Below are 14193 nucleotides of genomic sequence, written 5' to 3'. Positions count from 1 at the left end.
TGGACAAGAATTTTAGGCAAGACTTCTTCATAAAACAAATGACAGCCTCTAAAATGGGTCTGATTCTACATAATAAATCAGCTGTAGTAGGGAAGGATATATATATGTGCATAGCATTGAAAATGCTCTTTCCACAAAGAGAGTATAGGAGTGTATTTTTCCCCCAATACAGTAAATGGCATCTTAATATATTAAGTAATGAATGTACTTTTAAAAAAGGGAAAATGCTCCTCCTTCATGGCAAGATCAGAACCATTATGTTTTCAATTTATTAACTTATAATTTGATAGAGTGTATTAATTTACCATGTGACCAAAAGTATGTACTTGAGACTCTTAGTCCATGAATGCAATTCCTTAGAAATAAGGAGTTCTATTTTAATAGAGGTATATGCAGTCTTCACTAAAAGTATTTATTGATAGGTAATATTTTAATGCAGACTTCAAGGAAACTGACCTTACTAGCAACAAAGAAGGTGAATTTTTTTCCTTTCTTTTTTGCTGAGGCAATTGGGGTTAAGTGACTTGCCTAGAGTCACACAGCTAGGAAGTATTAAATGTCTGAGGGCAGATTTGAACTCGGGTCCCTCCTGACTTCAGGGCTGGGGCTCTAACCACTGCACCACCTAGCTGCTCTGTAAGTGAATTTTTTTCATGAATATGCATAACTATGTAATTTAATCACACCACAAAGAGACAAGTTCTCCAATTATTAGTGTGACTATTTAATGAAAATTACTGTCTTTCTAGAAATCAAATGTCTTCTGCAAAGTCTGACTGAAGATTCTTGATAGTATACTGAAAATACACTGCTCGCCCACATCCTTAAAGTTGATATTTTTTCCTAGCTCATTTCAAATGAATGATTGGACTAGGAACAGTGTTAAAAATAATATCAGAATAGAACGTAAAGTCTACTACAGATACAGATGTTTAACTATATTCTATGATCCATTATTCAATGATCTGAATGTATTTTAAGTATTTAAATATAAGATGATTTTACTTGCAGTGGGCAATCTTACATTTAACTACATTGTACTATGCAATATCCAATAATCTGAATGTACTTTAATTTTTAGGTACTTAGATAATAGGTTAATTTTATTTATACTAGAATTTCTTAGAAAAACAAAGCAAAAGTTAATACCTGAAGATTTTCCAGCATCATTTTATCTAGAGCCTGAATGAAGTCTTCATCCTCTGCACATGGGACATGTTTAAGTCCACCTCCTTTAATCATTACCTCCTTAGAGAAAACATAAAATCATAAATTTCAAATGTAAACTGCTAGATAGCAGAGAATCATTTTAATTTATCTTGTATAGTGTCTAGAATAGCGCAATAAATAAGTGGGCATTTTATAATATTTTTCAATAAAGTTATGGGAAAAAGAACTGCATTATAAAGAAATGCTTAGCTGGCTATTATAGTACAATTGTTCATATTTTCTGAAAGGATCTGAAAGAATACAATTACACATCATAAATGCACACAGAATTCCCATGCCTAGCACTGAAATATCATGGAAAAGGATGGTGATTTACAAAGGCAAATTTCTCAGCAATACATACAGTGTTCTCTTCATCAGTTTCATTTTCCTTATTGGAATCTGTAAGGTAATCTGTATTCTCCTCCTCTTCTTCCTCTCCATCATCATCATCATTGTCAGAACCCTCCTAAAATTGTTTTTTAAAAATTATTTTTTGAGGTTAATACCATGGCATACCTGAATACAATTGTAAGGAGCCAACAGTGAACACTGATGTTATTCATGCTTTACAAATCTGATTTCCAACAGTTCTGAATAATCAATTATTGTCTTTGAGTTTCATTCAGCCTACTATGTAGACTGCTTACAATGGTAATGCAATGTTAGCTGGCAACATTTACTGAATACCAGTAGTTGAAAACTGACTTCATTATCTTCCATTGATCTAAACAATACAAAGATCCTTTGTAGGCCTCCTCCTTGTTTTCAATAAAAAACAAGTTCTGTGAACTTCCTATAATTTTTTCCCCTGTGAAATTAATCTGAAAATGGGCTGATTTCTACATAGCATTACAATGGCAAAACATTTTCAAGACCCCATGATTTTGCTCAAGAAAGCAATTTGGTGTTCTAAATTATTATTTATCAGATTGAAACTATCAAAGTGACGCTAGGAAATCTCAGTTTTTGAGTGATTTAAAAAAAAAATACTTAGGGAAGCCAAATTAACACACCCCATAAAGCAATCACATTCAAAAGTATGACTTTTATCTTAAGATTTTTGCCATTAAAGATTTGAAAAGGAAGAAAGTAATTTGTAAATATGAATTAATTTACATATTCACAAGTACTGGCCAGGATAAGAACTTCACTGGGGTCATTCAGAACTGACAATGTCACGTCCATAGTGAAAAAGAGCAGACTAAGCAACTTTACCGAACTCTAACAAATGTATTCTATATTTTTGCTACATATGATAAATAATTTATAAAAAGTCCCCAAAATATTGCACATAATGTCAGACATAATCAACATACTACATGGAAGGAAAGGAACATATTTGGAAAGGAATGTGATATACTATAAAAACAATATGCATCAATATGAATAAATTTGGAAAAAAAAACATTGTAGTGGGGGAAATAAAAATTTTGAAAGTTGCAGCAGGAGAGCCTAAAGCAGGGGATTCACAACCTTTTTTATATGTATCATGACCCCACTTTGGCAACCTGAGCATATGGTCTTCTCAAAATGTTTTTAAATGCATTAAAAATATATATTCGGGATTACACCCAAAAGGAATCACTTATGTTAAAATAAAAACGTAATTATCTGCCCCAACAAGTTCAGAGACCAATCTCCTTCACCCCCAGCACTGCCCTGAAATCTAGACAGACTCCTCTTAGGGAACAATTCCTGACCTAAAAATGAAATCTTATTCAGTGGTCATTTTTATATCATATTACAAAGCAGAAATGAGTTCTAAACAACTAATTTTAAAAGTCATACTCAGGACCTGCAGGTAGAATATGATGAAGAAAGTTCTTTTTGGGTGGAGACTGGATTTGAGCACACTTCCGAGCAGGTGAAAATTGTTTTAGTTTACCCAATCATAGCTCTTCCTATTTTATTATTTCCTTCTCCTCTCTTTACATTATCTTCTGTAGTTCATGAGGAAGGTGTTCATACTTGGTCAGTAGATGAGGGAGATGAAGCATTCTTTCTCTGTTTTCCTTTCTAGTGCCAAAGCTCCAGCATATTTGTACATATATTTTATTTATCCAGAAAAAAATACCTTATGTGTCATTATAAATTTTTATTGTAAATCAAGTTTGCATCCTTAAAGTAATAGCTAAATACTACATCACTCCCAAAATTATAAATTTATATAAAGGATGCATTTTCAGAGAAGAAATAGTATAAGAATGCAAAACATCTTCACATAAAAACAAAGCAGCAAAAGGCTCATTTATTACACTATCAATTACAGAAATGTTTTGCATAGCTATAAAATTTTAACTGGCTAATAACTACTTGTATTTCAAAGGAGTACTTGCACTAAAGAAAGAAAAAGTCAGAAATGAGATAAAGTTTTAAATTGACATCTATACTTGCTACAAATAAGTAAAGGTTCATTAAAACCCTAAGGGAATGGGCCACTGTATACACTGCTTTTCTATAATCACTTCTTTTAATTATAAAGCACCATATTAAAGATATGCTTCAAATTATGCAAAAGTCTCATATTACCCTACACATGTACAAACATAGCTGGAGGGTCTTTATCATTTAACAGTAGAAAAATTAATAGCCTTAGGTAGCCACCTCTGTTTTATTATGGTAGTCTTGTAGTCATTTATTTACTACTGACTTTTTTCTAACAACAAAAAAAAAATCTAGCAAAAGAAGAGATTATTAATTATTACTTATTAATTATTAAAGTATGAATGAATTTCAAATTACAAATGCTATTAGACTTTGAAATATAACAAGATTAGTAGGATCAGTGCTGGAATAAATGATACAATAAATGAAGTATACTATAAAGGGACAGGTTTAGAAGAAAAGGGCTGTTATTTTTTCTTTAAAATTGATAGGATTTCATCAATGATATTTTTAATCACTTTAAATCACTATAAAGGGAATATAAGCTAATTTTTAAAAGATAGAAAGTATGGGAAATGTAATAAACTGTTGTCACCTTGGACATAGGCTTGGTTTAAATAGGCTACACTTCAACAAATGTACCTTTTACAAACTTGGCTATAAATAAAAGTGTCATCACCTCTTCCTCAGGTTCATTTACTTCACTTTCATTTCCAGATTGTTCTTCTGTCTCAGCTCCTCCTTCTTCCTCCTCTTCATCTTCTTCAAGATTTTCTCCTTCTGTCATGGAATCTTTTGAATCTTTGTCATTCATAAGACCTTAAAATTTAAGAAATAAAACATAAATATGAGACAATTTTCAGGAAGTACTTCAACTAAGAACATATAAGGTATATTAAAAGAATAGTTAAAGAAATATTTTGCATACATGAAATTCTTATGTCTCTTCCATACTGCCATAGAAAAGGAAACATCCTATAAGTCTCTACTAAGTGATGTTAAATTGATATTTTAACTATATATATAACATATATATAATATATTGTATATAAGTGTATAATATATATACATATATAAACATGTGACTATAATTTCTAATTTTAGTATGTGAACAAAAGAGATCAGAAGATTTAGGGCTGTTTTAGCAAGGAAGAAAACATGGATTCAATCCCCACTTCCATCACGTACTGCCTGTATCATCCTGAGCAAGTCATTTAACCTTTCAATGCTCTTTAAAAATCAAAGTTGTAGAGGCAGCTAGGTGGCACAGTGGATAGAGCACCAGCCTTGAAGTCAGGAGGACCCAAGTTCAAATCTGGTCTCAGACACTTAACACTTCCTAGCTGTGTGACCCTGGGTAAGTCATTTAACCTCAAACATCTCAACCAAAAAAAAAAAAAATCAAGATTGTAGAAAAGATGTTGATATGCACTGGAAGAGGGAGTTCCTCAGTATTAAGTCCCCATGTTAATAAAATCAAAGCTCTTATCAAAGGTTGGAAGGAGGAAAGAGGAGAAAACGAACAGGCAGGAAAGCAAGACAAGATAAGCTTCAAGTGCAAGTCATTAAGATTAATTTCCTAACAAGCTACAATTTTTTTAGATTCCCAGAAGCCTCAGACACAAAATTAGAAATCATGAACAGATTCTCAGTCGCTAGTAAATTCAACCTTAGTACTATATAAATATGAATAGTTGGTGATGATAAAGTTGAGATTCCAGAAGAGAAAGAAGGCCATAGGTTTTGTTCATGATGTAAATCATGTTTACACTTCCTCTCCTTCCCCCTCCCTTTTTTTCCCTCTCCCTCTCTCTCCCCCTTTTAATAAAAAATATCCTACAGTTAACCTGATTCCAGTCTTTCTCATATCTTGTTATTTGTCATTGCACAATTAATTTCCTGTAAATTCTTGCTCAAAAAACTTTAAGATGTAAACTTTTAATCATCTACTTAACTTCCAAACATTTCACATTATTTTTTCATATTACCTCTCCAATTTCGCCATATTTATCAAACACATTCTCTGCTCATGTCAATCTTCTCTTCACTGTCCTATCACCACTGTCCCTGAGGTCACTGCTGTTTCTATACCTTTTCTTATATTGTTCTTTAATTCTTTCAATGCAGTCCTGCCTCATCAATTCCTTATGACCTACCCTAATGCCATTTTGTCTATAAAGATGTGCCTGACAACTCTAACAATCATTGTTCTCCTCATTGAACTCATGGATCATGCAGCATGTGCCACGCAACTTTCTACTGAGCACTTTTTTATGTATTTCTCTAATTTATGAGCATTAAAGTCATCTCCCCTAGTTAACTGTCAATATCCTCTAACAGCAATTTTAGGGCAGAGATCTTGTCTAGTACAGTACTACTGTATCTCCACAATGCATCATGTATGATACACAAATATTGGATAATATATATTAGCAGAAAGAGATGGAAGCATTTTTAGAGATTAGCTAATTTAGTTTTGTAACTACTAAAGGAAACTAAAGTCTAGAGAGGCTAATTTGCTCAAGATTCAATAAGAATATGTGAGAAAAATTCAACATCTGACTTTTGCCTCACTGCCTTTTTCCACACAGCTCCTCATTTAAGCTGAATACTATAGAAATCACTGCAACAAATACTGTTATATGGCAAAATAATTTCCATAATTATTTAGAATTTACCGAAATAAATGTTTTAACTATCTTAAATTCATTACAAGTTTTTCTCTAAACATTATTTTCACAGGAAAATTTAAGAGACAGCTTATTAAATTACATGATTTTTTATGTCCCTTCCTCTTTGATACCATACAGTTATCAGAACAATAACTTTATGCATACTAATGTTTTTGAGAGTAGAATCAATGATAGTCCTATAATGCTAGGACATTATAATAGGTGATTTTAAAAGTGCATATGGTAAATATTAAAAAATGATAAAAATAACCACTGCTATTGAAATTCAGATATAGGTGAAATATTCTTGGACTGAAATGTTTAAGGCAAAGACTTCTCAGAGAAAGGACTTGGTCTGGCCTTTAATTAGTTTAGGACAACCAAAATTTCAAATTGGAAAGATGGATTGGGATCCATTAGTGTACTTAGTATAAACTGTGGACTTAGTTCTCTAGACAATGAGGATACACTGAAGATTCTTGACTCTAAAAGTAAAAGGATCAAAGTGATCCTTTCCAAAGGAAAATTAATGCTAGAGATGATATGTAAAAATGGAGCAGAGAACAGAAACTGAAGATAGATAAATCATTAAGATCATGTTAGAACAGCTAAGATATAACTGGCCAGGAATCAAATTACGGTAGAAAGGAAGGCATAGAAGCAAGAGATATTATGACAAAAATAATCAAGGTTTAGTCACTAGCAAGTGAAGAACAAAGAAGAAGAAAATGAAATTCAATAGTGAAGCAAATCTGAGATTTTCCTTAATGATTAAGATAAAACTTGCTTTGAAATATTAAATGAATCCCAAATATTGTACCAAAAATATACATCATGTTTTCTATTAAAAAGATTACATAAGAAAGCTTCCCATGAATGGTTATATTTCTAGTTTTTATAAGGAATTAAAAATATCTTTGAATGTAACTGCATATAACACCCTACTCTAACACAAATGTTAATGCTCTGTCACATGACAAATTATAAGATTTACTTACTTGTGAACATGTTGCATATTGCTAATAAAATGTTAAGTTTTCTGAGAAAAACATCAATTTTATTCTTGTCTTTTTATTCAAAAGGCCTAGCCAGAACCCTTCAAAGTGCCTTTATTTGAGTTTAACTGAACTGAAAAAGCATGATTAAGATAGTTGCATGAGTTATTATGCTAAGCACTGTAATCCCCCCACCCCGAAAAAAAAAAAAAAAGAAAAAAACTTCTCAAAGAAGTTCCATTTTAAAATGGACAATTTAAAACAAAATATTTAAAAGATGAAAGATGAATAAACAATAAAAAGTGATATGACTATAATACTTCTATGATTTTTAAAAAATCTTCATATGAATTCTTTTGAGTGTTAAAACACCCTAATGAGCTAACTAAGGAAATGCTATACCCTTTTTAATACATTAAACACCTAGAAAGATAATAGCTAGATAAGAAAAACAAAGATGCCATATATTAAAAATTGGGCATATATACCCAAACAAGTAAATAGAGTAAATACAAAGCTGTTGATTATTTTAAAAATTAGCAAATTTTGTCATTTCCCCAAAAATCTTCAGTCACTCCCCATTGCTAATAAGAGAAAATACAAATTCCACATTCTGAAATTTTAGTCCCTTTACAATTAGGTTCCAATCTAGCTTTTCATCCTCATTTTACTCTACAACTTTTCATAATTTCAGACATTCCAGGCATATACTGGTCTTCAATCTAATAATACAAACAATTCACTATGCCTGAATTCTATAGCCCTATAGCTTAAAATCTTTTGGACCAAACTTATAAGTAAAAAGTTAAAAAAAAAAGTTTTCAAAATTTTCTTTATCATATTTCTTCTTTGTATTAATACTTGTATAAATATACCCTTGTCATCCATCCCAATTAACTGTAAATCTCATGAGTTCAGGGACTTTATCTTCATTTTTGTATCCCTAGCATCTGGAAAAGTACCTAGTAAATAGCATGTGCTTAAGACGTACAAAAATGTATAGAATATGGTACACAATAAAAACGTCATAAAAAGAAACTAAGGCAAGTTTTTTCACCCTTAGCAAATTAAATGAAAAAAGAGTTAATTTTTCTGTCTGCATAAATAATTGTCTTACACATAAACATTTATCTGCTATAAAACTTAAAAACATGAATTTTTAAGAATAGCATTATTACTGCAATTGCTTGATGTAAAAATTATTTTTAGAACTTATCAAAGAAATTTATTTATCAAAGAAAAGAAGTAGAAAACTTGAAAGATTTTTTAAAAACGGGATTATCATACAGAAACCTTTGTGAACTTGTAAATAACAAATGTAACACTTGGCTCAGTCAGTAGCATCTTAACAAATATTTTTCTCAATATCAGACACAATGGACTCAGAAGTTCTGCATAAGGAAACAGAGTTTACTATATAGGACAAGCCAGAGCAGCTTAAGAAAATAAAAGTTAGTCTCTTCTTCACTATAAAAATTAATTTTTAAGGGATTTGATGCAATACAGGAAAAATGCCAAATGACTTCAAGAATGAATTTCTTAGCAAGGTATTCTTTCTACTACCAGAACAAAAAGGTTGTGACACTTGGCAAGGACTGAAACTCAATAGGCCTGTAACAGAATTTGAGATTTATTCTGATAATTGACAGTCTTAATCCAGCAAATTTAAGTTTCCATCATAGTATGAACTAGTTGGTCCTCTATATGGAATGATAAGAAATACAAAAACACAGTTTTAAGCATTGTTAAATGATAGAAACAAAATCTGTTTCATTCTCTCTGAGAATTTTAATGTGTCAAGGCCTATATTTAATTTCTCCTTATTCAAATAACTAATTAACAATGAACTATTTCTTGTAGAGTTTACAAACAACTTATTCAACTACAATACTAGAAAACAGACCCATCTAATAAATGAATCACAAAACAAAAAAATTCATTTCTCCTATATTCCCCTTGGTAAAGCAAATATTCTACAATAATGCATAGGAAGGAGCATTCTGACAAAGGAAATGTGTGAATGGTTCAAAATAATACTAAGTTCTTCTAGAAATAACTAATAATATTTATAGTACTAGAGGATATGGTGGGAAGGGATAACATGGTATAGGACCTGTACTTTTTCTGAAAAGATGACAAGTTCTCTCTACCAATGCTAACTGGCAGATACTTTTTAACTTGCATTCTTGTACTGTTGCCTGGGTTACTTATAAGTTATTTGCCTAGAATAAAAGCCAGTAGATCTCAAGGTTGCTGTATAAATTCAGATTACCCTGATTTCAAGGCCAATTCTCTAACTAATATGCTACAATGTCTCTAATAAGCAAATAAAACTGAAGAATATACATAAATACAAAGAAAAATATTACATAAGCAACCAAAAATATGCAATGTTCATAATTTAAGAAATGTGTTTTTCTTTATCAACATTTTCTAGAAATCCCTCAAGGTTATGTTCTTCTGAATTGTTATTAACTGAATGATACCCCAAAAAGGTATGCCTAACAACATTATATAACTCAGAATCAAGTATACAAAGCACAATGAATATAAAACTATAATTAACTATACTACTAAACAAAACATTCAATTGTCAGGAATCACAATTATAACTTTAATATATTTAACATCTACTGGTCATCCTGCCATCTAGGAGAAGGGGTGGGGGAAAGGAGGGGAAAAATTGGAACAAAAGGTTTGGCAATTGTCAATGCTGTAAAATTACCCATACATATAACTTGTAAATCAAAAGCTATGGGGGGAAAAAAAAAAAAAAAAAAGAATCACAATTATTACCCCCTTCCTTCCCCCGCCAATTTGCTTACCTAATTTTATTAAGAATTCTCGTTCCAAGTCTTGTACTTGTCTGATGGATTCTTCCAGAGAATTACAAAGTTTGATTTTTGGTCTCAACAGTTCTAATGTATCACTGATCATATAATCTATGTCAATAGGAAAAGGATGGTCTTTTGTCCAAACCTCCAAATTTTTCTTCCACCAAACATATCGCTAGTAACAAATAAGAATATTAGGCTATGAGACATTGGTAGCAGAATTTAATTATAAATACAAGATAATTAAAAGTAAAAAACAAAATGTATTCTATGAATCTGTAGTTTGTTTTTCATTACTATGAAATTAAAAGAAAATTCTCGTTTGAAGTATAGTTAAAATATTATTAATACAGTGATCAGATTTAAAATTACAGCCTATTTGATAAAAGCTTTTTATTTTGTCTAAGATGTTTTAGTATTAAAAAGTCAATTAAAATATCAAAAGGGTAAAGAATTAAATGTTTAAATATTCATAATTTTAAAATAGCAAAGGAAAGTCTACTGTGAGCACAGTAATACTACTGTATTATGTAGTGCCTACTACTGTAGGCACTCAAAAGCTCACATTCCTTTTAGATGTCCATTTCCTTTCACAAACCAAATCATAATTTTATAGCCTCCTTTTCAGGGAATGCACAAAGAGCTTTCATTTCTGGCCTAATTCCCCCAATTCTTTCATTTATTTCACTTCTCCTAGATAGTTCTCTCTCCTTCTATGTTTTTGTCTTTAATTTCATCAAGTTTTAAAGATGTGTCTATTTTTCCTTGCTCAGGGTCAGATTTTATTTGTTTCTTCTCTTTCCTGAGCCAGCAGTATCAATTTCGGAATACAAATGGGAACGACACTGCTAAAAGACTTTTTCTCCATCATACAACTAGGTGAAGTAGTTTATTATTCTTGACATTTTATAACAGAACTGAAATCTAAATTGTGACAGAGATATTTTCACTTTTTAATAATACTAATCCTGATAAACAAAGTATTTTTAAAAATCCTCTTTGAATGCCCACCAATTGAGAATAGGTGAACAAGTTGTAATATATGATTATGATGGAAAATTAACTGGAATATATTAACCAACAGAATGTTTTGAGTTCCAATTACTTCTAAAAATGACCACGTTTATATTTTTAGAATATCCTGTTAAAAGAGAATTCTAGATCCTATTGCAAAATAAATTTGGAATTAAAGCAACTATCAATTCATATCATAAAAAGATTCACAGAAACCAAAGGAAAATTTTTATCATTTAAATGCTATTATAATGGTAATTCTAATAAGTTATAGATAAAACTACAAATAAAATATTTGCATATTTTTGTAAATCCACACAGACATGTGAAGATAACAGCAAAAATTAAGGAAAAATCAACACACTTTTCTGCAATGCACGTATAACTGAGTTTAAAGTATCAATTTATTGTAAATACTAAAAAAGTCATAATTTGTTAAAGGCTAGCAATATATTCAATGAGACATAAAACCAGCATTTTATCTGGTGTCTACCTGAAAATAAACGAGGAAACAATCAAGCTTTCGTTTGCTGGAGCCTCTGTCAAAGTACTGACCACAGGTGTCCAGAATAGTGCATACTAGCCTAATTCTGAAGAGATGTTCAGGAGGATCCAATGGACTTGGAGTACCATCAGAATTAACACCAAATGATGTAAAAGAATAGAGAGTTCTAAAAATAACTGCTGATTCCACCATGCGATAATTATAAAGTTCCCCCAAGAACTTGGCACTGCTGATCCGTCTCTGGTTAAATTTAGGCTGGTTTACCTTAAAAAACAAAAGCAGAAAACACTGAATAGATAAGAAACATTATGCTTGTAAACAGATGGAATTTCACAGCTTCAAAATTCAAAAAGCTGAATTACTGGCAGAGAACTATAAAGGGGGACAGATTTTCTTATTCCTCCCAAGTCTGTTCGTTTTGGGGGGAAAAAGTATTATTTCCTAGGAAACTGCAATTACCATGCTCTGGCACTGCTTAAATTATTAGAAGTATAAGAGTACAAAAGAAGTTACAGTATCCAGGCAAAAGTAAACTCATTCACAATTTCTAGAAATTAAAAAAAATGGCATCCTTTCTCTTAATTACTTTATATAGTTCCTCTGTAATCTAAAGGAACTTAAAATTACAGGAAAAATGTTAAAGTTTGGTAATATTCATAAGTCTTTAAAAGTCATTATAATGCTTTTTAAAGAATGAAATTTTAATTTCTCTTCTTCCACTAATGTAGTTCCTAACCAGGTCATAAAATAAAATTATCTTAAAAGAATAACCTGAGACTCAGAGCAGGTAAATGACTTTGTGAACACATAGCTATAGAGTCAAATCTGAATATGATCTCAAATCTTCCTCATTTCAAACATATTACATTGTGTTCCCTTGTAATGGTATTAATCTGATTAAATAGGTAAAAGACATAAATACAGGACATGGGGGAAAAAATAATTCTAAATCAGAAAATAAACTAAGAACTTCATACAACAGAAACATGCTAATAAAAATAGCAATTACAAAGAGAAATCACTTGATAACAAAAGCTTACCATTATTTAAAAAGTTGAATCAAAATTCTATTTTTAAATTATATAACTAAAGTATTTTTATTTTAATTTTTCCACATGAACATATTTTGGAGGCTTTCAGAAATATGCCTTTACCTCCATTCCTAGTCGAATATCTTCTAATACTCCATCCACAACGTGAATTCCAACATCTTCCTGGTAAAGTACTAATCCTGCTAAGAGGTTGGCTACACAATGAATACTATTATATTTCACATTCCAGATGTTTATCATACAACAAATAACATAGTCTTTCACTTCTGGATCTTGCCAGGGCAGCTTTCGCATCTGTCTTAATACCTAAATAAAAAATATTTGGTTTAAGTTAATTGTAAATTTTAATTTACGTCAGTGTTAATTATCTCATTTTGATTAACACAAAACAATTTTAATTTTCCATTATGGATCAATGTCATTCTTAAGAATTACTATACTTTTAAAAGGATTGCTTCTTCATCAATCATGCTTGTTCCTGATGACCACATAAATATCTGCTTAAAAAATAGGGGAATAGAGGGAAATGCAGAAGAGACTGTATAGTAAGTGGAATGAGTTTCTTCAGCATCTCCAGGATTAGCTGTTTGAGAAATATCTTACAACAAACTAATCACTACTTCCAGATTACTATTATACATCACCTTTTAAAAATAATTCTACCATCAAAAGCTCCACAGGAAACAGATCAACACTAATTAAGAGAGCTATAACTTTCCTCTTGAGAATCCTTTCTGGATATAAAATCTAAGTATTGTTAGTCCTGTTAATAATCAAGGATACTCTCTTATCTTGGCTACTCACCTCCATTAATCTATCCACATAGTTTTCTTTATAATAATAATGATAATAGTTATCATTCAGAATTATCGTTTATATCGCAGTTTAGTATGTGCCACGCAATATCCTAAATGTTTCACAAATATTACAACACAGTATCCAATAATTGGGGGAAGCAGGTTCTATTAGCACCCTCATTTTGTGGATGAGGAAACTGGGAAAAAGGTTAAATAACCTTTTAGTTCAGGATCACAAAACTAGGAAGTTTCTGTGATCAGATTTGAATTCGAGTCTTCCTAATTCTGGTCTCAGCTTCCTTATCCAATAACAAGAACATTTATTTACGTGCAATTTTCTTTAATCTGTAATGTCTTAACAATATGAATTCTAAAATAGCTTTCAGTGTCCAACATTAAGTGCTACTTACTGCTCAACGCATTAATATTCCCTTCATTTTTTACTTTAAACATTAAAAATATTGACTACCTTTCAAAAGCTTTGCAACACTCCCATACCATTATTTTCCTAAAAAGTTCAAATATTAATGTTTTACCACCTTTTCCTTCATAAGACTGCTAAGTAACTTATTATGGATAATAATCTATATTTATGTGTAATTGGATATGATATATTAGTTTTGTTAAACTGCCTTTTTTTTTTTTTTTTAAATCTTGTTACAAGGCATGAGTTGCTGAGAAGTGACATGAGGAGGGATATAATCAGAAATGAATGATGTGAAAACAA

At 30.9% G+C, this 14193-nt stretch overlaps 1 protein-coding gene across 4 annotated transcripts in view; it reads right to left on the bottom strand.

The window, feature by feature from the left end:
- Nucleotides 1-14193, bottom strand: part of UPF2 (UPF2 regulator of nonsense mediated mRNA decay) — a 187820-nt gene that overhangs the window by 95673 nt on the left and 77954 nt on the right. For all 4 annotated transcript variants that reach the window (XM_051961295.1, XM_051961293.1, XM_051961297.1 and 1 more), the window contains exons 13-18: nt 12772-12975; nt 11606-11881; nt 10090-10273; nt 4277-4416; nt 1574-1678; nt 1150-1248 (exon numbers count right to left, since the gene is read on the bottom strand). In XM_051961295.1, the coding sequence (XP_051817255.1) occupies nt 1150-1248; nt 1574-1678; nt 4277-4416; nt 10090-10273; nt 11606-11881; nt 12772-12975 (1008 nt within the window). The remainder of the gene's footprint in view (nt 1-1149; nt 1249-1573; nt 1679-4276; nt 4417-10089; nt 10274-11605; nt 11882-12771; nt 12976-14193) is intronic.

Source organism: Antechinus flavipes, chromosome 5 (genome assembly GCF_016432865.1).
Source record: "Antechinus flavipes isolate AdamAnt ecotype Samford, QLD, Australia chromosome 5, AdamAnt_v2, whole genome shotgun sequence".
NCBI classification, from domain to species: Eukaryota; Metazoa; Chordata; class Mammalia; order Dasyuromorphia; family Dasyuridae; genus Antechinus; species Antechinus flavipes.
Note: the sequence above shows the minus strand (reverse complement) of the source record. Positions and strands in the feature narration are given on the sequence as shown.